At 45.6% G+C, this 27,850-nt stretch overlaps 1 protein-coding gene across 5 annotated transcripts in view; it reads right to left on the reverse strand.

Annotated features, from left to right (window-relative positions):
• Window positions 1-27,850, reverse strand: part of LOC144597837 (putative voltage-dependent R-type calcium channel subunit alpha-1E) — a 411,899-nt gene that overhangs the window by 154,799 nt on the left and 229,250 nt on the right. For all 5 annotated transcript variants that reach the window (XM_078407483.1, XM_078407485.1, XM_078407488.1 and 2 more), the window contains 6 exons: window positions 24,179-24,270; window positions 23,141-23,293; window positions 22,415-22,605; window positions 13,224-13,327; window positions 1,986-2,101; window positions 887-943 (listed from right to left, as the gene is read on the reverse strand). In XM_078407483.1, the coding sequence (XP_078263609.1) occupies window positions 887-943; window positions 1,986-2,101; window positions 13,224-13,327; window positions 22,415-22,605; window positions 23,141-23,293; window positions 24,179-24,270 (713 nt within the window). The remainder of the gene's footprint in view (window positions 1-886; window positions 944-1,985; window positions 2,102-13,223; window positions 13,328-22,414; window positions 22,606-23,140; window positions 23,294-24,178; window positions 24,271-27,850) is intronic.

Here is a 27,850-nt window from a genome sequence, read left to right on the forward strand (position 1 = left end):
ATGCTTACTGCACTCACTTTCCAATCACGTGGGCCCTGGTTCCCAAGCTCCCTTTATGCTCGTGAAGGATCTAGTTCCAGCATCTCTTTCCATTACTGCTGCCCTGATTCTCACCCTCCCTTTATACTCAAGGGGACTTTGGTTTCTGCATTCACTGGGGCACCAGTTCCTACACTCCCTTTGAACTCTCCAAGGCACCAGTTTCCACACTTCCTTTAAATTCACCTGGTCCCCATTGACCACATTCCCTTCAAACTCACTGGGACCCCAGTTCAAATGCCCCCGTTACATTCACCAGGGCCCCTTGCTCCCTTTAAAACTCACGGGAGCTGTACACCACTCACTCATTTCATATTTACCTAGTTCCACTGGAAAATTTATTATAACATTGTAACACCTAAAGAAGATGAACTAAGAGAGTGTAGCAGCGGTAATAAAAATAGCATTCTATATTCCAGAAAATCTGCCAGTCTGGTACCACCACAGTATCTTTGTGCTTAATTATTAGTTTTTATTAATGTTTTCTCAGGGTGGCTGGTGATAATTAGTGGAGTATTGTGGGGGACAGCTTGGCTCTCAGCTATTTATGACGAATGTCAATGACTTAGATGCACAAACAATGCATTATTTCTGAATTTGCCAATGATATTAAACTGGCTGGGATTGCAAACTGTAAGGAAAGAGGCTTTGACGCGACTCAGACTGATGGAGGGAGCGGACAAAGGCATAGTTGCCTAACGTGGATATAAAGAGGTTATCCCCTTCTGGAAGAAAAAGAGACAGGTGTCATTTGGAAGGTGTCAAACCATGGGATTGTGTATGATCCCAACAGGATGGAATTATTGAAAACTAAGCACGAAAGAAGACCAAAGAGAGGCAATCTTACCATCCAGTGCTGACTTCTCTCCAGCATTTTTATTTTCTTCCAGTAACATCACTTCCTCTGTTGAGGGAGAAAGGTAGAAAAAGCGAGGGAGAGAAAGATAGAAAAAGCGAGAGAAGAGAGAGACAGAAAAAGCGAGGGAGAGAAAGATAGAAAAAGCAAGGGAGAGAAAGATAGAAAAAACGAGAGAAGAGAAAGACAGAAAAAGCGAGGGAGAGAAAAAAAGAAAAAGCAAGAGAAAAGAGAGAGAAGAGAGAAGAGAGGAGAGAGAAGAGGGGAGAGGGGAGAGGAGAGAGAGAGAGAGAGAGAGAGAGAGAGAGAGAGAGAGAGAGAGAGAGAGAGAGAGAGAGAGAGAGAGAGAGAGAGAGAGAGAGAGAGAGAGAGAGAGAGAGAGAGAGAGAGAGAGAGAGAGAGAGAGAGAGATGTAATAAGTGGAAACGATCAGTCTGTGACAAATCACACATTGGATACATTATCACTGCCCCATTGGCCCATGTTTTGGTGGAATTTTCAAAGTCGAGTCTGCGCTCCTGTTCTTATGAGTGGTGCCCAACCCAGGCGAGCCCCAGGCTGCCTCAGACCTCCAGCCCTCGCCTTCCTTGGACTCGACGTCACCTCTCCTCGCCCGTCAAGCTTTGTGCCCCGAGGACATTTGTAACACTATATTTTGCAATCTGGTATTTTTTCTCTCTTACACTACCTTGTTGTACTAATGTATGGTGTGATTTATACAAAATATTGAAGGACTCTGAAAGGTATTACCAACCCTCCTGCATTGTCATGGAAAATTCAGGAGTTAAAGACTAATCTTTGCATCAATGCCATTATTAAAAATGCCAGGGAAAAACTGCGCAAAAGCAAAGTTCTTTTGAACCAATTTCTTTTGTGACTATTACAATGAGAGAGAGAGAGAAAAAAAATCATCTTACTGACAACTATCCACCGAGGAGTATTTATTTTCCAACAGGCCATGGGAGGAGAGGCACTGTGAGGTCAGGCCTGTGAGGGGCAATTAGTGGTGGGCTTATCAAGGTGGGGCAAGTGGAGCAAGTCCAACCTGATTCAGTAACATTCCATCTGCCCCGACCCTCTGAGCTGTCACCTGCTTTGTCGATCCAGGCCCGATAGCCATTCAGCTCCCGCTCAATCTGTTGCTGTCTCCGAAGTTTCAGGAACGACCGCCTATTTTCCACCCTCTCCCGCTCTTTGGCAAATTCACTGTGGAACAGAGAACATAGAGTCAGACGTCATGCTGACTCACCCCTTGCTACCTGTCCTTTCAGCATTGGGTTATCGACGTTTTGGATGGAGACTCTGCATTAGGACTGAGAACGCAGAGGAGAGACAGCCAGTAGAAAGAGGTGAGGGGGAGAAGTGAGACAGGGCTAACAGGCTAGGTCAAACCAGATAGGGGAGGAGCATTGTACAGATGGAGCCAGCGTGGGAAGGGAAAGGCAACCCACGAGGTGGACTGCATTTGCAAATGGAGCAAAATGGAGTTGGATTTGAAGGAGAGACATTGGTGAGGCTGAACTTGGAGTACTGTGTTCAGTTCTGGTCACCTTGCTTTAGAAACAATGACATTAAGCTGAAAACTCTGCTTTAGAAATGATGCCGTTAATCTGAAATGAGTGCAGAAAAGATTTATGAGGATGTTGAGATAAGGAGCAAACCCACAAAGTGCTGGAGCGACTCAGCATCTGGGCAAGGAATGGATAAGCGATGCTTTGGGCCAGGTTCCTTCTCAAGACTGAAATATAAAATCTGCCTAAACGACTTCCTCTGCAAACTTCCTCTACTTACATATGCAAACCACAATCAGTGAGACAAATATTTCCCCTCAGATTCCCATTAAAATCTTTCCCCTTTCACCTTAAATCTTTGTCGACTGCAGACAGGTACATGAATAGGAAAAGTTTAAAAATATGGGTCAAATGCAGGCAAATGAGACTGGCATGAGTGGGCTTGGTCGGCATGAATGAGTTGGGCCAAAGAGCCTGGTTCTTTGATGTATAGTTCTACAACTCTATGTGAGTGGAAGGAGCACAGGAATTGAGGGTTACCTGAAACTATAAAACTCCATGTTCATACATTGGGTTGGAGACTATCAAGGCAGAATATGAGGTGTTGTTCTTTGTAAACGGGAAGAATAGCACCTAATACTCTGCGTGTGTAGTCAACAATGCAACGGTATTAGCACTGGCATCTGATTTTAGCCAATCTACATTCTCTATATACTTCCTCTCTCCTGATCCACCTAGAGTTTCTCAACAGACCACCCTTCCTCCTATACCCCCACCATTCTCCAGACCCGTCACCTAGTTGCATTCTCTTCTCCCACATGGTCCCAACTACCTATCATCCACACACTTAACCTACTGGGTCTCCTGTCCCCTTCCCCAACTGGTTCCATTTGCCCATCCTCACTCCCTTCTCTGGTACCACATCACCTTCCTTGCCTATCAGATTCCAGCATCTGCAGCCTCTTGTGTCTCCACTTTCCAGCCTCTGTCTCTACCTCCACTACCCTTCACCCACCTAGCTCCATCCACACCATTTGTTTCTCTCCCTAAGGGGCCTGTCCCACTTAGGCACTTTTTTAGGCTACTGCCGGCGACTGCAATAGTCGTAGCAGTTTGCCGAAAAACCGGCGACTGGCCCCCCTCCCCACGACAATGTCTACGACAAGCTACAATAACCTACCACCTAGTCAACGACAAGCTATGGCACGCTATCGTCAACCGGCAACACAATCGTCGCGAGTAGGACGTCCACCTCCGATCGCACATACGACAACCTATGACCACACAGACCGCAACCTACGACAACCGAAGTGAACCTACGTCTACCCGCGACAAGCTACGACAGGCTACGAACATGTCGGCGACAACTGAAGAAAATTCACGTCATTCTGGCCTCCGGTTTTGACGCCGGTACCTGTCGCCGGTTAACATAGGTTGACGTAGGTAGTCGCCAATGGAATTTAACAAAGTCAGCACCGGCGACAACCTACGACAGCACCTACATCAGGAGACGTCAAGCTAAGATCATTGGCGTCAAACCAACAGTCGCCGAAAATGTTTAAACATTTCAAAATCCAGCTGCGACCAGAAAAATGGCACGACTCTTTGGAGACTACTCACGACATACAGGCGACACCCCGGCGACCGTGTGGCGACAGCCTAGTTGCCTGTAGTCACCTAAAAAATCGCCTAAGTGGGACAGGGGTTTAACTCTCTCTACCTATCACCCACCAATCTACTGCCCCTAAACTCCAACCCTGTTTCATCTATCTCCCTCTACCCATTGTCTCCCTCCTCACATAGTTTCACCTACCAGACCTTGCCATGCCCCTTCCCTTCACCTCTTTACACCGGCCGTCTCCTCTCACACAATCAATCCTGGTCTCAACCGGAAACGTTGACCATCCTTTTGCCTCCACAGATGCAGCCTGACATGCTGAGTTCCCCCAGCAGTTTTTTTCACTCTCCCGATTGCAGCATCTGTGTTTCTGTGTTTCCCCGCCACAGAGAGATTAGCCAATTCAGGGCAGATCATTAGGCTTTAGTATGAGAGTTGGGGCAGCCATTTGAGGATACATTTTTGTAAAGCTTAAGAGAAAGGACAAGGCAACAGTGTAGGTGGCAACATGCATGGTTATGCTGTATCAGCGCGGAGTTTATAAAGATAATTAAGTATCTTCAACCTCATACACACTATACTGATAACGAGATAGATGAATCAATGATGCAAATTGAAATAGTCATAAGAGCCTTACAGCATGGAAACAGGCCCTTCAGCCCAACTTGCCCACTCTGACCAACATGTCCCATCTATACTAGTCCCATCTGCCTGCATTTGGCCCATATCCCTCTAAACTAGTCCTATCCATGTACCTGTCTAATTGTTTCTTAAATGTTGCAAAAGTCCCTGCCTCAACTACCTCCTCCAGCAACTCGTTCCATACACCCACCACCCTTTGTGTGAAAAAGCCACCCCTCAAATTTCTATTAAATCTTTCCCCCTTCACCTTAAACCTGTGTCTTCTGGTTCTCGATTCCCCTACTCTGTGCAAGAGACTCTGTGCGTCTACCCGATCTATTCCTCTCATGATTTTGCACACCTCTATAAGATCACCCCTCATCCTCCTGCACTCCAATAAATAGTTCTAAACCAATAGTTTTTACAGGACATAGATGCATGTGACCAATATGGGAACTGAATATTCTGGGGTACTTGACATTTCAGAAGCATGGGCAGAAAGGGAAAGGAGGTGTAGTAGTTCTGTGAATAAAATATGAGATTAGTATAGTAGTGTTTGCTCAGAAGAGGAGGAGGTTGATCTAGTTTGGAAAGATAAAAGAAATATTGAGGGAGTAATCAGCTACTAAATTTACAAAACAGTATGAAGTATTAAATGATGGGGGTGGGGGGGGGGGGGTTGCAAGAAAGCTACCATAATAATCTAGGTGAATGTAATCTCCATGTAGAATAGTTAAATCAAATTGGCAAAGCTAAGCTTGAGGGTAAACAGAATGAATTCAGGACAGTTTCCCAGGGAACAAACTGCATTAGATCTGGGCATGTGTAATGAGAGTGGATTAATTAATGATTTCATAGAAACGGTTGGAAAGGACCCTCCAGGGATGAGTGATCATAACATGATAGGACTTCATATTCAGGCTGACAATGGCCAACTCAGGGCTGAACCTAGATCCTTAATTTAAATAAAGGCAATTATAATTATCTCATGGCTGAAGTGTATTGGAAAGCATATTAAACGGTAAGGTGGTTCGTAGTGGGATACTTCTCAAGAAATATTTCATAATTCTCAACATACATTCTATTAGAAATAAGGTTTCTATGAAAAGGACGTTGAAAGAAGCATGGTGTTGAATTTAAAGAAAATGACCGTAATATGGTGAGAAATCAGTGACAGGCTAGAAAATTCAGAACATTTTAGAAATCAGCAAACTGAAAAAGGAGAAAGCTTATTTTGTGAGTAAACTAGCATTAATTACACATTAGAGAAAAGGATTCTCCTCTTGTGTTTAAAAGGAAAGGGAGTAACTAAACTTAGGCCTGATAGAAGGTGAGAATGGGAATTAAAAATAGGAAATAAGGAGGCATGAAACAAAGAACAAAAATGCGCAATTAAACAAAATGATGTGCATTGATATAATGACAGAATCACAAAGTTATTATGTGCAGAAGATGGCTAGTCTTGTTGCTGAACCATAAGTTAAATCACAACAATATCTTGTTAGGAGAATGGCTCAGAATAAAAGGACACACCTTTAGAATGGAGATGAGGGGGGATTTCTTTTGTCAGAGGGTGGTGAATCTGTGGAATTCATTGCCACTGATGGCTGTGGAGGCCAAGTCATTGGGGATTGTTAAGGTGAAGATTGACAGATTCTTGAGTAGTAAGGGTGTCAAGGGTTATGGGGACAAGGCAGGAGAATGGGGTTGAGAGGGAGTGATAGGTCAGCCATAATTGAATGGCGTAGTAGACTTGATGGGCCAAATGGCCTAATTTTGTTCCTGTGACTCATTAACATCTCATTAACATTAAGGATAGCGGAGTGAGGGGGTATGGGGAGAAGGCAGGAACGGGGTACTGATTGAGAGTGATCAGCCATGATCGCATTGAATGGCGGTGCTGGCTCGAAGGGCTGAATGGCCTACTCCTGCACCTATTGTCTATTGTCTATTGTCTAACATGATAATCTGATGGACTGGTTTCAAGTAGAACTTATAACAATCAATATCATTAGAGACGGCCACTAGAAATACTAATGTTACTTAAGGCAGATATGACCAAGTTCCAATGGCCTGCATCTGACTGGTTACAATGGATCCATTGGTTGAGGTTTTTCAAAACTGACAAAAGTCCTTTCTAAAGGAAGGTATCAATGGTTTGGAAATGAGGAAGAAGACAAAAAAATAGGTAATGATACCCTGTTAGCTCAACGTGCTGTCAGTCGATATGCTGGCATCGTTAATCAAGAAATAGCTGCACATTTAGAGAAATTATACGTGATCGAACCGTCAACATAATTTTATGAAAGCTAAATCATGTTTCACAAATTTGCTACAATTCTTTGAGGATGTGATATGTATGGTGGGTGGTTGTAGTATTTTGGGATTTTCAGAAGGGATACGACAAGGTGCCACATGACAGAGGACCCAAGATGGCGCCCAACCCAGGCGACTATTTGTGTGCTAGTCACAGAAGTGGATCTGCAATTACACATTACAATTGCTCCACACTTTTAAATCTCTACTCCTATAGCAACATTTCTTACTTTAACTATGATCACTAAATGTTTTTCCCTTATCATGTGTCACTGTGAATGGCTCGATTGTAATCATGTATTGTCTTTCCGTTGACTGGTTAACACGCAACAAAAGCTGTTCCTCGGTACATATGAAAATAAACCAAACTAAACCAAGCTAAAAGGTTGATGCAAATAGTTAATTGTATTTGGGGAAGTGTGTTAGCTTATTTCAGGCTGGAAAGTTGTAACTAGTGGAGTGCCCCAAGGATCAGTTCTTGGGTCTTTTATATCAATAACCTAGGAGGTGATGGGGAGAGAGTGTAATGTATCCATGTTTTCCACTGGTATGAAAATAGATAGGAGGGTATGTTGCAATGATTATCTTTGGATATAGATTGGTTGAAATTCACTTGAAATGTAATGTGGAAAGTGTGAGGTCGTGCACTTCAGTAAGAAGAATCTAAATGATTACAAATAAGCCAAGTGCAGAGAAATCTAGGTGTTCTTGTGTACAAATTACAAAAGGGTAGCAGACAGGTACAGCAAGTGGTTAGGGAAGCAAATAGCATTTTGGCTTTTATTTAAAAATGGTTGAACAGGTAGCGAATGGAGGAATACAGACTGTGTGCAAGCAGATGGGACTAGTGTAGATTGGTATCATGGGCAGTGCAGACGTGGTGAGCGGAAGGGCCTCTTCCCTGGTATATTGTTCTGCGTTCTATCTCAAGCTGCTTTGAGAGACAAGGGTGAAGATTTGAACATTTTTTACTGGCTGCAGCGGAGATGCTAGATGACTGGAGGATGGCAAGAATGGTGCCTTTATTCACGATATGTACATCAAGTGCACTGTGCACACTTATCTGCACTGGATTATCTATACACTCGATTATAATCATGGCTCAATTGTAATCATGTATCGTCCTTCTGCTGACTGGTTAGCACGCAACAAAAGCTTTTCACTGTACATGTGACAATAAAGAAAACTAAACTAAACTAAATAAAGGGATATAACAATTAATTATAAGACAGTGGTAGAGAAATTGTTGGAAAGAAAATCTGAGATTAATTGTACTTAGAGAATCAAAGTCAAGGATTGTCAGCAAGGCTTTGTTAAGGGGAGATGCTGTCTGACTAAATTCACTGAATCTTCAGAGATAATTATGTAGATGGATGTTGTGCAGTTGGGCTTCACTAACGTCTTTGACAAGATCTCACATGGAGTCCAGGGCAATTTGGCAAAATGAATCAAAATCTACTTCTTGTGAGCAGGGGTGCAATGGTCAAACGTCGTTTTTGCAATTGAAGTCTATGATCAATGCAGTTAGGGGAGATTGTATTTGACTAATTTGATTGAATATGTTCATAAATCATGTGAGCAGAATTAGGTTATTCGGCCCATCAAGTCTACTCTGCCATTCAATCATGGCTGATCCATCTTTCCCTCTCGACCCCATTCTCCTGCCTTTTCGCCATAATCTCTGACACCCTCACTAATCAAGAACCAATCAATCTCTACCTTAAAAATATCCATTGACGTGCCCACCACAGCCTTCTATGGCACTGAATTCCACAGATTCATCGTCCTCTGACTAAAGAAATTCCTCCTCTTCTCCTTTCTAAAGGTACGTCATTTTATTCTGAGGCTATGGCCTCTGGTTCTCGACACTCCCACTAGTGGAAACATCCTCTCCACATCCACTCGATCCAGGGTGCATTTGGTTGCATTTGCAATCAAAAATATGTGACCACTGGTGTACTGCAGGATAGGATTGGGACTTTCATTGTTTCTTACACACATTAACCATCTGAGGATGAATGTAAGAGGTATGCTTAGTGGGGTCACCTATGACACGTCTCGTGGATGAGAGTTAGGAGGATGGTCAGGGGCAACTGAATGATAGTGTATAGTTGGTAAGATAGGCTGAGCAACGGCAGATGGAATTTGATTGTTAAGTTGTGAGGCAATGTATTTTGGGAGGCTAAAAAGGCCGGTGTAAAATGAATGGAAGGATCCAAGGAATTTCTGTGGACCTGAGATGTATTTCCAAAGATCCCAGAAGGCAGCAGCACAGGCTGGTGAGGTGGTTAAGAAGGTTTACTGGAGTGGATGCAGAGGGGATTCACCAGGATTTTGCTACGGTTACAGCGTTTCAGCGAGGAGGAAAGACTAGATTGGCTGGGCTTGTTTACGCGGGACACAGGAGGCTAAGTGCTTCGTGATTGAGGTATTGAAGATGATGATAGACATAGATAAACACTTTCCCTTAACCGGGGAAATTAAGGATATAGAGGAGATTTGAGAAATAAATTCTTCATCCAGAGTTTGGTTGAAATATGGAACACACTGCCTGAGGGAGCAGTGCAGGCAAAGGGTCTCACAACATTAAAGAAGAATTGAGACCAGCATCTGAATTGCCACTGCATTGAGGGCAATGTGCCAAGTGTTGGTGAATGGAACGAGAGTACATGATACTTCATGGACAGCAATGGTCCAAACGGCCTGTTCAATGACTCTTTGACTACAACCTTGCTCTCAAGTTTAAGAATAAGGGGTAGGCCATTTAGAACGGAGATGAGGAAAAACTTTTTCAGTCAGAGAGTTGTAAATCTGTGGAATTCTCTGCCTCAGAAGGCAGTGGAGGCCAATTCTCTGAATGCATTCAAGAGAGAGCTAGATAGAGCTCTTAAGGATAGCGGAGTCAGGGGGTATGGGGAGAAGGCAGGAACGGGGTACTGATTGAGAATGATCAGCCATGATCACATTGAATGGTGGTGCTGAATGGCCTACTCCTGCACCTATCGTCTATTGTCTATTGTCAACACGCCATGCCTCTTTCAAGGATTTCTGTACATGATCACCTTGGATTCCTGCCCTTAAATATTCCTGGACTATCTCCGACATCTCCCTCCCGTTTCTGGACCTCATCATCTCCATCACAGGAGACAGACTAGTGACGGAAATTTACTACAAACCCACTGACTCGCAGAGCTACCTGGACTACACTTCTTCCCACCCGGTCCCCTGCAAAAAGTCTATCCCCTACTCCCAATTCCTCCGTCTACGCCGCATCTGCGCCCGGGATGAGATGTCATCGTTCTTCAGGAAACGGGGCTTCCCCTCCTCCATTATAGATGTGGCTCTCACTAGGGTCTCTTCTACATCCCGCAGCTCCGCTCTTGCTCCCCCTCCCCCCACTCGCAACAAGGACAGAATCCCCCTCATTCTCACCTTCCACCCCACCAGCTAGCGGATCCAACAAATCATCCGCCAACATTTCCGTCACCTACAACGGGACCCCACCACTGGCCATATCTTCCCATCCCCTCCCCTCTCTGCGTTCCGCAGACCGTTCCCTCCGTAACTCCCTGGTCCACTCGTCCCTTCCTACCCAAACCACCCCAACCCCGGGCACTTTCCCCTGCAACCGCGCGAGATGCAACACCTGTCCCTTTACCTCCCCCCTCAACTCCATCCAAGGACCCAAACAGTCTTTCCAGGTGAGACAAAGGTTCACCTGCACCTCCTCCAACCTCATCTATTGCATCCGCTGCTCTAGATGTCAACTTATTTACATCGGCGAAACCAAGCGCAGGCTCGGCGATCGCTTCGCTGAACACCTGCGCTCGGTCCGCATTGACCAAGCTGATCTCCCGGTGGCCGAGCACTTCAACTCCCCCTCCCATTCCCAGTCTGACCTTTCTGTCATGGGCCTCCTCCAGTGCCATAGTGAGGCCCACCGGAAATTAGAGGAACAGCACCTCATATTTCGCCTGGGCAGTTTGCAGCCCAGTGGTATGAACATCGACTTCTCCAACTTTAGATAGTTCCTCTGTCCCTCTCTTCCCCTCCTCCTTCTCAGATCTCCCTCTATCTTCCTGTCTCCACCTATATCCTTCCTTTGTCCCGACCCCCTGACATCAGTCTGAAGAAGGGTCTCGACCCGAAACGTCACCCATTCCTTCTCTCCTGAGATGCTGCCTGACCTGCTGAGTTACTCCAGCTTTTTGTGAATAAATATTGGTTTCATGCTGCTGCAGACGCTTCATTGTGCCATATTGTCTTTCTTACCTCTCTGCTAGTTTCTACCTGTGTGCTTGACTTCACACTCATCTGTGCTGCATTTCACCTGACATGTTTCTGTCCATTCTTCCAGCCTATTTCTTTTCCACCATTGCTATTCTCCTTATGATTTACCACACCTCCACGCCTGACAACACATCTCCATCTGGTCCACAGAATTTCTTGCTTTGCCTTCCGTAGCAGCCTGGGATACATCTCATTCAACTCTGGGATTTATATACCTTTATGACCGCTAAGACATCTAGTCCCTCCTCCTTTTATCGTTAGTATGCTCTAAGTATCGCATTCTCCCTCCTTGAAATCTGCAACTACAATGTCTTTCACTTTAGTGAATATAGATGAAAAATATTCATTTAAGATCTCATTTATGTAATCTCACTCCATGCACAGATTGCTCTTTTGTTCTTAACTGGCTATACTCTTTCCCTGATTAACTATTTGATCTTAATATACTTATAAAACGACTGTGCAAGCAATTATGCTCCAGAATATTCTGCACCCCTCTGTCCATATTGCCTCTAATCAACATCTAATCTAAGGGCAGTATGGTGACGCAGCGGTAGATTGCTGCCTTATAGTGCCAGAGACCTGGGATCGATCCTGACTACGGGTGTTGTCTACGGAGTTTGTACGTTCTCCCCGTGATATGTGTGGGTTTTCTCCGGGATCTCTGGTTTCCGCCCACCCTCCAAAGACGCCCAGGTTTGTAGTTTAATTGGTTTGGTATAATTGTAAATTGTCCCTAGTGTGTGTAGGATAGCATTAGTGCGCGGGGAACCGTGTGCTAGTCGGTACGGATTCAGTGGGCCGAAAGGCCTGTTTCCGTGCTGTATCTCTATCTCTAAACTAAACATATTCTCCACTTACCTTTAACCTCATTTACTTTCCAGCTTCCTATTTCCACACCCAAGCTTTTATCAACCACTCAATAATGCATATTTTAACCATTCTTTCGGTAAGGGAGTTTAGAAAAAAATCCCAGCTGGCTCTATGCCAGTCAATCTTATGTTTGTGTCTCCGCGTCTTGGGCTCCCCATCTAGAACGTGTTCTCCAATCTATCGGTGCACAAGGAATAAAGCTACTGGGGATGAGTTTAACATCAGGCATGTAAGAGGTGTTACAAGGGTGGAAGGTCTCTCAAGGTGTTTGCCCATTTGGTTGGAGTGAGGGAGAGCTGCACTGCCTCACGCGTGATCCTTTAGATCAGATGCTAAACCAACACTCCATCTACACCCGACTAAACATAGGAGATAGAAAACGAGGACCGGAGAGTTTTAATGGACGTCACATGCGCTTAATTGTAGCTTACATTCCATAATGACCAAAGGTCAGCGACACACTAAAAATCCTGCATATTCAAAAACAATTGTTGGATAAAGAGTAAAGCCCCCTCGATGATATGGCAACAATCTGTCTTGCACTGCCCCAGTTCATATGACATAATTTCCATAAAGTGCCGTCCTGTTAGGGTGGCATGGTGGCGCAGCGGTAGAGTTGCTGCCTTACAGCGCCAGAGACCCGGGTTCAACCCTGACCTCGGGCGCTGTCTGTACGGAGTTTGTACGTTCTCCCCTTGACCGAGTGGGTTTTCTCTGGGTAATCCGGTTTCCTCCCACACTCTAAAGATGTACAGATGTGTAGGTTAATTGGCTTTGGTGAAAATTGTAAATTGTCCCTAGTGTGTAGGATAGTGCTAGTGTATGAGGTGATTGCTCAAGTTGTTTCCATGCTGTATCTCTAAAGTCTAAAGTCATCTGACTGAGGCTCTCACTTGCCTGGGTCTTAAGCACTCAGCCATGCTCATGGGAGGTTACTCCAAGCTCCATCGCACCAAATCTATGGAGGCAAATGAACTGCTGCTTATCCCTAACTTGCAGCGTTGAGTCAGCATTTTATATCTGGGCAATGTCCCATCCTCTGGTTTGATGATAAATGACCTACTTTGCCCTTGAGGATCATTGAACGTGGTGCACTTACCCAGACAGCACTCCGAGAACGAGGTTCAACACAAAGAATGAGCCGATGATGATGAGCGGGATGAAGTACAGCCAGTTCCACATCGCCCCTAAGGCATCATCGGTCTGCAGAATACAAGAAGAAATCTCCCTTTACATCCGTCTTCAAAGTCACACGGCATCCATCAGTCATGTTGGGATTGGCTGACATTGCAAGAGAAGATAGACACAAAATGCTGAGTAACTCAGCGAAACAGACAGTCTTTGGATAGAAGGAATCGTTCTTTCTGAAGAAGGGTCTCGACCCGAAACATCACCCATTCCTTCTATCCAGAGATGCTGCCTGTTCCGCTGAGTTACTCCAGTATTTTGTATCTATCTGCGGTGTAAACCAGCATCTGCAGTTCTTTCCTACACTAACATTGCAAGAGCCTTTGCTCTTCACATCACTTTGGTAGGGGCTCCTGAATCTTCATCCATCCTCATTTCTACTCCCCATTCCCAGCCTGCCACTGACCATTTTCACTGCCATCCTCCCCTAATTACTTCTCCTGGCATTCTTGGAACTTCTACGTTCACAGCCTGAATGTGGCATAACCCTCAAGTTAAGTTTGAGAGGTCCACCATTCAAGGTGCATTAGTCAGCAAACAAACATACAAATTGGGGATGGGAGTAGGCCCCTCAGTCCCTTGAGGGATCATAGCTGTTCTGATTACAGTTCCAATTCAACTTTTTTTGCCCTGCCCCTCTAACATTTCACCACCTTGCTTAAAAAGGGCCCACCTTCCAAGGTGATGAGTGAAAGGGACTTGGCATAACATGCAAAATGTGCAGCAGAGTTCTGGGTGATGTTGAGGACAGTAGGCAGGCTGAAACAGGGATGGAGACGGGCAGTGCTACTGAAACGGGCAGCGTCTGCCACCAAAGTATATTCCATCTTGCAGGTTTCACTAACTGGAAGAGGATCAAGGTGGATTTACAGTGATCCCCACAGTGATACTGATCCATGACCCTGCTTTCAACCGGCATAAAATGAACATGAATCTTGAACCTCGGCTATAACAGCCCATTCAATAATACCAGGCTACAACACTTTGGGGCAGCACAGTGCCCTAGTGGTGGAATTGCTGCCTTACAGCACCAGAGACCCGGGTTTGATCCTGACAACAGGTGCTGTCTTTACGGAGTTTACACGTTCTCCCTGTGACCGTGTGGATTTTCCCTGGGTGCTCCGATTTCCTCCCACACTCCAAAGATTTGCCCCGCCCACTCCACTGACATCAGTCTGAAGAAGGGTCTCGACCCGAAACGTTACCCATTCCTTCTCTCCAGAGATGCTGCCTGTCCCGCTGAGTTACTCCAGCTTTTTGTGTCTACCTTTGATTTAAACCCGCATCTGCAGTTTTTTTCTACACAGGTTTGTAGGATAACTGGCTTCGGTGAGGATTGTAAATTGTCCCTAGAGTGCGGGATAGGTCTGGTGTCCAGGGATCGTTAGTCGGCGCGGTGGGCTGTGGGGCCTGTTTCAATGCTGCATCTCGAAACTAAACTAAACTCTTTTTATTGATTCCTTTTAGCCACTGACCTACACCAGGGCTATTTGAGGTCACCAGTTAGCATACAAGCACGCGTTTAGGAAACTGGTTCTCCTAGAGGAAGTGTATGTGGTCATGTAGAAAAAAACACAAACTCCACGTGGTCAACATGTGAGGTCAGGTTGGAAACTGGGTTGCAGGACCAGTGAGGGAGCGGCATTAATCACTACCCAGCCAGGCTCTATAGAATTTGTCAATACACTGAGCAAAAAATAATGCCTCCTATGTCTTTATGAGTCTTTACTTTTATTCAGATGAAAATCTCAGGCCTCCCCCTTACATTCCCAATTACTTATGGGCGACACTCTAAACTAAACTAAACAAAACTATCTTCAATAACCTCCTGTTACCATAAAATGTCGTGACCGTAGGAATGGTGATGATGTTTTGGATATCACCCTTGCTGTGGTGACCTCTCCCATCACCATTAGGCTTTCCTCTCTCACATGCTGGGCTGACTCCAACAATAAAGACCATGACCATCCCATTAATCCATGATCTAACGTGCAGCTATCACTATCATCATACTACACCACTCTCCCCTCTGTCAAGCTCCAAGTCTCCATCAAAGGTGACAAACATTTGACTGATGACTACTATAAAACTTATAACCCAGTCGTCTTGACTGCCCCTCCTCCTACCCTGCCTCTTGCTACCCTACTCTTCATATCTTTGTTTCTGCCACATCTGCTCCCAAGGATTTCCACTCTAGGACATCTGAGATATTCTGACTCTTCAATTCATCTTCTCATTCCCACACCCAGTTCGGTAGTAAAGAAGGCAAACGCAATGGTAGCAATTATTTCAAGAGGGCTAGAATACAAAAACAGGGATGTAATGCTGAGGCTCTACAGGGCGCTGGTCAGGCCACTTTTGGAGTATTGTGAGCAATTTTGGGTGGCAGTTTGGCTTATGAGTATAGAGTTTATAAGTTTATAAGTAGAGTGCAGAAACAAGCTCTTCAGCCCACCGAGTCCACGCCTACCAGCGATCCCTGCACACTAACGCTATCCTACACACACCAGGGACAAATAACAATTTTACCAAGCAAATTAGCCTACAAACCTGTACATCTTTGGGGTGTGGGAAGAAACTGGAGCACCCAGGGAAAACCCACGTAGGTCACGAGAACGTACAAATTCCATTCAGACAGCACCTGTTGTCAGAATCAAACCCGGGTCTCTGACGCTGTAAGGCAGCAAATCTACCATGCTGCCCGGAGGATAGACATGCTACTGTCAATATCCCTGCTTCAGGGGATATTGACAGGTTATAAGTGAACAGAGAAAGACATTGTGCAGAGAACATGATGCACAAACCTCATCCTTTTTGGCAAGAAAAGTGGAAAGGCGGAGTATTTTTAACTGTTGACATTGCAAGGTGCTCTGGGGGAGGTCCTCGTGCTGGAGTCGCTGACAGCTAACATGCAGGTTCAGCGAGCGATTAGGAAGACAAATAATATGTTACCCTTTACAACAAGCGGATTTGAATGCAAGAGCAGAGACACCCTGTTCTATTTATAAACGGCCCTGGTGAGATACAGGGGAGTACTGTGTACAGGGCTGTCCTCCCTGCACTTGTAATGTAGTGAGTATATGGGAGGTTCACCAGGAGAATTCATCATAAGAGGTAAGATTAAACAAATTGGCTCTGATCTTAGTTTAGTTTAACTTAGTTTAATGTAGTTGTTTAGTTTAGCTTAGAGATACAACGTGGAAACAGACCCTTCGTCCATGCCGACAAGTGATCACCCATACATTAGTTCTATCCGACACAGTAAGGACAATTTTGAGATGTGGGAGGAAACCGGAGCACCCCGAGAAAACCCACGTGGTCACAGGGAGAACGTACAAACTTGGTACAGACAGCACCCTTAGTCGGGATCAAACCCGAGTCTCTGGCGCTGTAAGGCAGCAACTCCACTGCTGCCTCGCTCTGCCACCACTAATCTGTCTAGAGTTTTATACAACAAGAGGCGTTCTCATTGAAACCTGCAAAACTCTCATGGTATTTGATAAAGTAGAGGAAGGTTGTTCTGTTTTGATGGCTGATGTTGATGTTTTTCTTGTGTAAGGTACCTGGGTTGAAGTCGGAAAATGAGTGGTCATCTGCTCATGACTGATGGTGACTACAAATATCTTCACTCAGAGAGCTGTGAATCTTTGGAATTCTCTGCACAGAAACTGCTAAATATATCCAAATCGAGGGAAGGTATCACAAAATGCTGGAGTAACTCAGCGGGTCAGGCAGCATCTCAGGAGAGAAAGAATGTGTGACGTTTCGGGTCGAGACCCTTCTTCAGTCCGAAGAAGGGTCTCGACCCGAAACGTCACCCATTCCTTCTCTCCTGAGATGCTGCCTGACCCGCTGAGTTACTGCAGCATTTTGTGATACCTTCGATTTGAACCAGCATCTGCAGTTATTTTCCTACACTATTTCAAATCGAGGGATGTGAGATCAGGAGAATGCTCTTGTTCATAAAGTGCACTCTACTGTGACTATTCATTTCCTGGTATAATGAGGAGTGTGGGAGGGCTTGCTGGAAGAAGCACCAGGCATGATGCCTAAAACAACTAGTGAATGTGTATTGCAAGGCTCTGTGCATGGTAAACAGTCAAGTCAGCGTGCAAAAGAAAGATACGCTCTGCAGTCCTATCATATCTTGTCGGAAGTGGAGGAGATTATTTAAACAGCTAATGAACGGAGGAAGCTCCTACATGATTCCCATCCCTGATGATTGTGGAGTCAAGCAGGAGAATGCTGAAGACAATGTTGAAGCATTCACACCCATATTTAGCCGGAAATCCCATGTGGAGGGATGTTGGATCATGAGCAGGTAGAGGTCTCATAGAGTCATAGTCAGAGTCTTAGAGCCTTACAGCGTGGAAACAGGTCCTTTGGCCCAATTTGCCCACACCTGCCAACATGCCCCATCTACACTAGTGCCACCTGCCTGCGTTTAGTCCATATCCCTCTAAACCTGTCCTATCCATGTTCCTGCCTCAATGTTTCTTGAACATTGCAAAAGTACCTCCTCCGGCAGCTCATTCCGTACGCCCGCCATACTTTGTGTGAAGGGGTTACCCCTCAGATTCCAATTACATTTTCCCCGCTTCACCTTAAACCTATGTCTGGTTGTTGATGCCCCTACTCTGGACAAGAGACTCTGTGCGTTTACCCAATTTAATCCTCTCATGAATTATACACCTCTATAAGATCACCCCTCATCATCCTGCGTTCGAAGGAATAGAGTCCCAGTCTGCTCAACCTCTCCCTACAGCTCAGACGCGAGTCCTGGCAACATCCTTGTAAATCTTCTCTATACCCTTTCCAACTTGACAACATCTTTCCTATAACATGGTGCCCATAACTGAACACAATAATCTAAATGTGGCCTCGCCATCATCTTATATAACTGCAACATGACCTCCCAACTTCTATATTCATTCAAATTGCTCACATTCTTCATACCATCTCCGCAAGCAGTGCATTTCAGATCCAACTACCTTCTGTGTGAAGATTTCCCCTTCAAATCCTTTAAACTTCCTCCTCCTCATCTTTATTCAAAAAGGGGCGTGGCTGTGTTCTGCAGCTGCGGCTCACCGGCAGTCTCTCTGTCTTTTTTTTGTTTTTTGTCTATTGTCATCGTTTAATGTACGTTTTGTTCTATTTTTAACTCTGTGTATGTGGGGGGGTGGTGGGGGGGTTGGGGGAAACCTTTTTTCTAATCTCTTCCTCAACGAAGATGCGACCTTTACCGTGTCGTATCTCCGTTCACGCTACGGCCTAACATCGTGGAGTCGGCGGCCTCCAGCTGGGATCGACCTTGAAGACTCCAGTCGCAGGGCCAGGACTTACCATCTCGGAGGCTTCGGCCGTGGGCCCTGCAGACCGCAACATCGAGGAGTTCGCAGGTCCCTGGCTGGCGACCGGTTTTTGGGAGCTCCAGCCGTAGCAGCTTCGACCGCCCCGAAGCGTGAGGTATGATCGACCCGCTCGCAGGCCCTTCATCACCCTGCGTGGCTCGGCCGCAGCACTTTCCATCGCCCGGTGGGGACTCAGGACTTTCATCGGCCTGCTCGGCTCGGCCCTGGGACTTTCCATCGCCCAGTGGGGGCTCAGGACTTTCATCGGCCTGCTCGGCTCGGCCCTGGGACTTTCCATCGCCCGGTGGGGGCTTCAAAAAGTTGGGAGCCTCGATCACCTCGTGGCACCACGGGAGAAGAATGAGGAGGAGATAAGACTTTGCCTTCCATCACAGTGAGGGTGTGCCTGGAGCAATCGCTGTGATGGCTGTTTGTGTAAAAATTGTATCTGTGTGTCCTGTGCTTTTTGTTGTCTACTGCCGGACCCTGACGTGAGAGGACGCTGGCGTTGTTTATTCGCCGCTTTTCCGTTAGGATAGTTTGTCTGTTTGTTTTTATGTTGATTGTTTTTGTAAAGCGCTTTGAGCACCCGATAAGGCGCTATATAAAATAAATGTTTATTATTATTATTATTATTATTATTATTATTCATGCCCACATGAATTTTCCAACCCACATGGGAAACTAATTGCAACTATCTATCTTATAATACTCCATGTAAATTCTGTACATTTCTCAGGGAAAACTAATCCTTCTAATAAGTGAAATATTCTAATCCAAGCAACATCCCGATGACTCTCCTCTGCACTGTCTACAGTGGAATCATATCCTTTCTATAGCGTGGCAATCAGAACTGCACAAAATACTCCATTGTCTTATTATGCTGCAAATAACTTTCTACTCTTATACTTTATACCCTGTCTGGTGAAGGCCACATGCCTTCTTCACCACCTTATCTGCCTGTTCTGCACCTTTCAGGGATCTTGTACCCCAGGATCTTTCTCTTCATCAATACTCCCTTGGGCCTTACCACTGTTGTATAGTCCTAGGGCGGCACGGTGGCGCAGCGGTAGAGTTGCTGCCTTACAGTGAATGCAGCACCGGAGACTCAGGTTCGATCCTGACTACGGGCGCCGTCTGTACAGAGTTTCTACGTTCTCCCCGTGACCTGCGAGGGTTTTCTCCGAGATCTTCGGTTTCCTCCCACACTCCAAAGATGTACAGGTATGTAGGTTAATTGACTGGGTAAATGTAAAAATTGTCCCTAGTGTGTGTAGGATAGTGTTAATGTGCGGGGATCGCTGGGCGGCACGGACCCGGTGGGCCGAAGGGCCTGTTTCCGCTCTGTATCTCTAAATCTAAAAATCTACCCTATTTGATCTTCTGAAATGCATCACTTTACACTTGTCAGGATTAAATTCCATCTACCATTGCACTACCCGATATTCCAGCTGATCATTATTATTCCGTAACATAAGATAACCTCCTCACTATCTACAACATCGCAAACTTGTTTGTCAATTGCAAACATGCCGATCACACTTATTATATTCGTATCTAACTCATTAATGTATATCACAAACATCGTAGGTTCCAACACCGGCCCTTGTGATACACCGCTGATCATAGATACCCAATCACCATATCAATAGACAATAGACAATAGGTGCAGGAGTAGGCCATTCAGCCCTTCGAGCCAGCACCGCCATTCAATGCGATCATGGCTGATCACTCTCAATCAGTACCCCGTTCCTGCCTTCTCCCCATACCCCCTCACTCCGCTATCCTTAAGAGCTCTATCCAGCTCTCTCTTGAAAGCATTCAACGAACTGGCCTCCACTGCCTTCTGAGGCAGAGAATTCCACACCTTCACCACTCTCTGACTGAAAAAGTTCTTCTTCATCTCCGTTCTAAATGGCCTACCCCTTATTCTTAAACTGTGGCCCCTTGTTCTGGACTCCCCCAACATTGGGAACATATCAATCCTCTACTAACACCCACTTTGGGGCAGCACAGTGGTGCAGCAGTAGAGTTTCTGCCTCACAGTGCTGGAGACCCAAGCTCAATCCTGACTACGGGTGCTGTCTGGATGGAGTTTGTACGTCTTCCTATGACCACGTGGGTTTTCTCCAGGTGCTCCGGTTTTCTCCCACATTCCAAAGATGTGCAGGTTTGAGGGTTAATTGGCTTTGTAAATTGTACATTGTCCCTGCTGTGTAGGATAGTGTTAGTGTGTGGGGTAATCGCTGGTGGACGTCGACTCGGTAGGCCAAAAAAACCTTTCTCTAAATTCTAAAAAATCTGCTGTTACCAAGCCAATTTTGGATCTAATTTGTCAGCTTCTCTTAATTCCATGGGCTCTAACTCTTTGGACCAGTTTGTCGTGCGAGAACCAGTCAAGTACCTTACTATAGAGTCCACAGAGTTTTATTGCCATATGCACCAGGATCAGAAACAGGCAATTCTTACTTGCTTTACAGGCACGTTAGCGCAGCAGCACAACAAATGAATGCACAATAATTAATAACACGATAAGTTATCAGTAATATTAGGTAAACCAGACCATAATGGTGGACACAAGTACATGGTGCCACCTATCTAAGATCCATAGTAGATCTGTGCTGAGGTAGGATTCTGCGGAGTGGTTCAAGAGCCAGATGTTTAAAGGGAGGAAGCTGTTCTTGAACCTGGAAGTAATGGTTCTTAGGCTCCCATACCTTCTTCCTGATGATGGTAGCAAGATGGCCAGGGTTGGGTGGGAATTTGATGATAATAGCTGTGTTCTGAAGGCAGGACGTCCCGTAGATCTCTTAGATGCTGGGCAATCCTTACCCATGATGGACCACACAATGTCTCCCACTTTCTGCACCCTCCTTAGTTCTTGGGTGTTCGAGTCAGCAACCCAGGCCGCGATGCAACCAGTTAGTAAACGCTCCCATACAATTGTAGAATTTTGATAGAGTATTCAGTGACATGCTTCTGTGGAAGCGGCAGCTTTCATGAGGTTTCTTTGTGTTTGTCTCAATGTGCTAGGCCCAGGACAGATATTTTGAGATATGTGTGCCCAGGAACTTGAAGCTGTTGACTCTCTCCATTGCCATTGAGGTCAGGTTCATGGATCTTTGGCTTTCCCTTCTTGAAGTCAACAATAAACTCTTTGGTCTTGCTGCAGTTAAGAGCAAGATTGTTGTTCTGACCCCATTTAGTCAGATTATTGATCTCCCTCCTGTACTCTGACTCATCGTTACTCATTCTTTGCCCATTGATGATGGTATTGACGGCAAATTTAAAAATGGCATTAGAGCTGTGTCTGGCTACACAATTGTGGGTATAGAGAAAGCAGAGCAGGGGACTGAGCACACAACCTTCAGGTGCCCGTGCGTTGATGGTCATTGAGGAGGAAGTGTTGTTGCCAAGTCGTACTGGGCAATTTACGCTGGGCCTCACTCTGACAATGGACAGGACAGAAAGATCAGATTGGGAATGGGAGGGGGAGTTGAAGATGAGGAGGAGATCAAGTAGGTTAAGACGGACTGAGCGGAGGTGTTCAACGAAACGATCGCCGAGCCTGCGCTTGGTCTCACCGATGAAGAGAAGATGTATTCATAGGTTAATTGGCTGACATAAATCACCATTTGGTGTGAGCAAGTGCAAAAGGCCTGATAGGCCGAATTACCTTCTCCCATGTCATAGCAAGCTAGCGAACATATGCAAGGACAACGTTCCAAGTTCATCCACGTCATTGACTTACATTGTAGAGGATGGTAGTCCATCCCTCCATGGTGATGCACTGGAAGACAGTTAGCAGTGCAAACAGGATGTTATCGAACTGGGTGATGCCATCGTTGGGTCCGATCCAGTATGAACACATGGTGCCATTGGGGCAGAGGTGGGCAGGCTCCTGAGTGCCACAGGGAAACTGCAACTCCAGCTCTTCCACCACTGTGGGAATCAATCAGAAAAACATTAGGCAGTACTCAAATGAAGGTATGCTTCTTCAGGGCCTTCTACCACGGCACACTACTTTACAGAAAATATAAGGCCTTTTCAAGTGTGGCCATGACTGGAAGTTGGAAATTGCAACTATGGGGGCGGCACAGTGATGCAGCAGAAGTGTTGCTGCCTTTCAGCGCCAGAGGCCCGGGTTCCATCCTGACTTTGGGTGCTATCTGTACGGAGTTTGTACATTCGCCCGGTGACCCCGACGGTTTTTCCCGGGGGCTCCGATTTCCTTCCACATTCCAAAGACAAACAGTTTTGTAGGTTAATTGGCTTCAGTAAAGATTGTAAATTGTCCCTAGTGTGCAGGATAGTGCTAGTGTATGTGTATTGCTGGTTGGCGTGGGCTCGGTGGGCCGAAGGGCCTGTTTCTGCACTGTATCTCTAAACTAAACTAAATTGGGACTGGCCCAATATTATCTCATCTGTGAACTGGTCGACAGCACTCTAGAATGTGGATTTCCCTGAGGACACTTACCTGCGTTATTGGTGTAGCAGGTATGGTGCAGTTTACCATAATAGAACTCCAGACCAATGATGGCGAACATGAGGATGGCGAAGAAGAGGAGCAGGCCAATCTGGAGCAGAGGGACCATTGCCTTCATGATGGACTTCAACACAATCTGTAAACCTACAGAGCAGGGAAGAGCAGATGAAGAGCAGCCTTCGGCCAGTATGGTCTGCCAACCTCCCGGATCCACTCCCTCAGCTCCCTCCCACTTGTTTATTTCCCTTTCTTCTAACTGCCCTGATTAACTTATCCTTCAGGTGGTCTACCTACAGCACATTAGCTTGGCTACACTGGTCAAATCCTGACAGATACATTCCTTTTGTTATGGAACTATAGCACTCAGAAACAGGCCCTTCTACCTATTGATACTGACATTCAAATATGCTGTTCTATTTTTTCTTATCAGGACTTGGTCCATTCCCTTCTCTGCCAGTGATTTAAGTGCTAGTCTAGATACTTCTTACTCAGCATGAGAGTCTCTGCCCCACCAGCTTCACAGGCCGAGCGTTCCAGATTCCGACCATCATCTCAGATCCCCTCCCAACCTTACTATAAATCTATGCTCTCCCATTTTCTCCAGCTTTGGGAAAACATTTCCTGCTGTCTATATCCTGAGCCTTCCCCATTTTAAGTCAAACAAACCCTATCCTATCCAGTCTCCCATCACGTGAAACACTGCAACCTGGGCAATACCTAGTTAATCTCCTCTGTACCCTCTCCAGTGCAATTGCATCCTTCATCCTCCCCCTAGTGTGGAAACCAGATCTGTACACAGTATTCCAGCTGTGGCCTAACCGAGGCTTCATAAAGTTACATCCGAATGTACCTGCTCTTATATTCAGTAGACCAGCTAAGGAAGCCAATGGTGATTTTTTTGGCCAGGAGGAAGGCATTTCACAAGGATTGACATTGAGGCCATTTCTTTAAAGAGCAGGCACAGACACGATGGGCCAAATGCCCTCCTGCGCTGCAACTATTCGACATTCCTGAGAAAAGCAGACTCACTGGGAATCCCGGACACCAGCTTGAGAGGTCGCAACACACGGACTGCTCTCAGAGTCCGCAGGTTGAAGTGCGTTGCTGCCGTGGCCAGGAGCCTGCAAGGAGAAAGCAAAGAGTGGAAGTGTGACTGCAGAATAAGAAGCATCAGTGGAAGAACACCAACATCCCTCTCGCCACACCACAACCTAATATAACTATGCTTCCGTAAACATCTGAAAGATTTAAATAGTAACATTATACAGAAAGACTAAACTTATTCCTCCTTAATCCATTCTCATACAAACAACACCCACTGAGATGATACTTCTCCCAGGGCCAACTATTTCAGCTGGTTTATTCATGTTATTTTACAACTCTTTTTAAAGAAAAATCATTCAAATATTGACCACAATAATACATGGTTCAGGATAAATTTCAAAGGGGTTCAGATAATTTTAATTTTAAATGAAACACATTTATAGCACATCTTCATGAGCAGCTGACACCCCCCAAACACCCGAGAGATAATACGATGCTTTAGTGAATTGAATTGAACTGAAAGATACAGCATTTAAACAGGACCTTCGGCCCATCAAGTCAACGCTGTTCAATGATTACCCAATCAGAGTTTCGCATCTATGCCCTACACATTAGGAGCAATTTACAGAGGCTAATTAGCTTACAAACCTGCACATCTCTGGATAAAGGAAGAAACTAGAGCACCTGGAGTGGTCACAGGAAGAGCAAGTAAACTTCATGCAGACAGGGCCCGAGGTCAGGATCAAACCCAGGTCTCTAGTGCTGTGAGGCAGCAGCTCCACTGGACATGCCTTTGCAAGTACAACTTTGGAAACTTGGTAGTCAATCCGACCAGACTCTGTTTTTAGAAGGAAACAGTGGGAGGTGATGGGAGGTTGCTTTTCGGACTGGAGGCCCGTGACCAGTGATGTGCCTCAGGGATTGATGTTGAGCCTAATACTGCTATGGTTTGCATCAATGACTTGGATATGAATGTGCAAGGCATAATTTAATACATTTGCAGATGATCCAGAAGTAGGTGGTATCATAGAGCGTGAAGATGGTCATTAAATATTCCAGCAGGATCTTGATCAGCTGGGCAAGTGGGCTGAGGAATGTCTAATGGTGTGTTATGCACTTACAGTAAGTGCATGGTATTGCATTTTGGGAAGTCAAGGTGTGGCAGGACTTTCACAGTAAATGGCTGGGGTCTTAAGAATGTTGTAGAGCAGAGGGATCTAGAAGAATAGGTACATAGTTCCCTGAAAGTGGTCATAGGTAGATAGGGTGGTAAAGAAGGCTTTTGGTAATTTGGCCTTCATCAGTCAGGATATTGAGTATAGAAGTTGGGACACAATGTTACAGTTGTACAAGAATTTGGAGTTTGTTCAATGGTGCTTTTTATGGTTCAATAGTTTGTGTTCAATTTGTTCACTCTGATATAGGAAAGATATCATTAAGCTAGAAAGAGTGCAGAGAAGATAGATGTTTCCACATAAAACAATTATTCAATGGGCAGATGTTGGACCAAAAATAAGGGGTTGTAATTGCAACATAATCATTGGGGTTTGCTGACATTATGCTGTTAAACTGAACTCTGAATTCTTATGCTCACAATCTGAATTCTGAATTCTTTTGCTCACAATCTGAATTCTGAATTCTTATGCTCACAATTGCTCTGCTGCTCACTCAAGACTGATGCAATCTACTACATTGACTAGAATCGGAGGATGAGAACTTCTGCTGCTCCTCTTCAAAACAGTGCAAAACGATATTTTACATGCACCTGAGAGGACAAGTCTACACAGCACTACAGTGACAGCCTAGGTATCTGTGCTCAGATCTTCAGAGTAGGACTTGAACCCACAGCCTCCTGACCACATTGGCGAAGAATACAACCAAGGTGCCAATGACTTGGAACACAATCAATGGGTTTGGTCACTTTATAAACAGAAGGACTGGTACCCGAGTGTGAGATGAAGGCTGGAAATTAACAGAATAGCCTCCTGAAATGAGTTGTAAATTGGAATAATACTAAGAGGTCCAAGTTACACTAAATGTTATTCCCTTTATCCTGTATCTGTACATGGCTTGATTATAATCATTTATTGTCTTTCCGCCGACTGGCTAGCGTGCAATAAAAAGTACTGTACCTCAGTACATATGACAATAAATAAACTAAATAAACTGAATAAATAAAGTTGTTGATATATAGAACTATTGCCATCTAGGATTGAATAGATGGGCCTGCATACTTAGGTGACTTGATCTAATTATCTCATACAGTTTGGGACAGTGAGCAACTGGAATCTATTAAGGAGCCCTTGCTCATTTCCCTGGGGACACAATAGTTCCAGATGAGCTCCCATAAACCCCATCCCTCCACCCCATAAACACAGCTTGGAGAAGTTTGAATGCATCAAGATGGGCAGATTTTATTTCGGAGTCACGTGAGTGACTACGTGAAGACCCCGTCCAGCACGCATGCGCGACATTAGCGTTCATGCAGTGCACCCGCGACGAACGGGAGTCCAAGGTGCTCCCGCTACAATTTAAAAAGTCGGGCCGACAGGTAAGTTCTACTGTGGCCGTGAGTATTTCTCTGTGGTCTGCTTTAGGACAGCATTGGCGACCCCAAGATGAGCAAGACCAGAGGAAAGAAAATTGCAGCTCGCCCCCGTTCGTTTTCCGTTCAGGAACGTTCTTTGGAGGGGGGGCAAGAGGCGGCAGCAACTACCGAGCCGAGCCCAGCACCGCTAGTGCAGCCTGAGCAGCGAGCTGGAGGTACCTGCAGCCAGAACCGGGCGGTAGTGTCCGACGTTTCGGATGAAGATGTCACACCGCTACAGAGCGGCACTGGCAGCCGCCTAAGCCGAATGGAACGGCTTATGGAGCAAATGCTCCAGCGAGATCTGCTGAGAGAGCAGCAGCAGACTCGCCAAGGGAGCCCAGGTACTCCCGCAGTGCCCTTTACGGCACTGGCCATTGCCTCACCTTCTTTTGAAGGCAGCATTGGCGACCAGGTCTGGGCTGGTCAAGAAGAGGGGTTGTTGGCTGAAGATGTCCGGAGTACGCAGAGTGTACAGGATCAGGAAGAGCTGCTGGGTGTGGTCAACCGCTACGTGGTCATTCCACGAGGGGGTCGGCCTTTAGAGCCGAAACTTGCAGCCAGCATTGACCACCTGTCCTCAAAACCCCTACAAGAACGGGTGGTCAATGAGGCTCTTGAGCTATACACAGCCCCAGAAAATTGTACATCATTAAATGTACCAGCTGTAAACAGCCAAATTTGGGGACATTTGGGGCAGAACATCAGGAACCTGGAGTTGAAGCTCCAGAAGATCCTTAAACTCCTGACTGCAGGGATAACATCATATGCTCGGTCCATTGATGGTGTGGACATTTCCACAAATCAGCAAGATACATTAGCTCTGCTGTGCACCACCCAATACCAGATAAATATCTTACGGAAGGAAATCATCAAGCCTGCCCTCAACCCTAAGTTTGCGGGACTCTGCAAAACACCGGGTTCAGAACCTCCAATTCTGCTTTTTGGAAAGGATCTTCCAAAAAAGGTGAAAGACCTAGAGGAAGAATCCAAGACCTTTGGTCTCGTGAGGGCAGGTTTGGGACCGAGCAGACCTAACAAACCCAGGCGGCAGTACCTCACGGCGTCCA

Source organism: Rhinoraja longicauda, chromosome 11 (assembly GCF_053455715.1).
Source record: "Rhinoraja longicauda isolate Sanriku21f chromosome 11, sRhiLon1.1, whole genome shotgun sequence".
Taxonomy (NCBI): domain Eukaryota; kingdom Metazoa; phylum Chordata; class Chondrichthyes; order Rajiformes; family Arhynchobatidae; genus Rhinoraja; species Rhinoraja longicauda.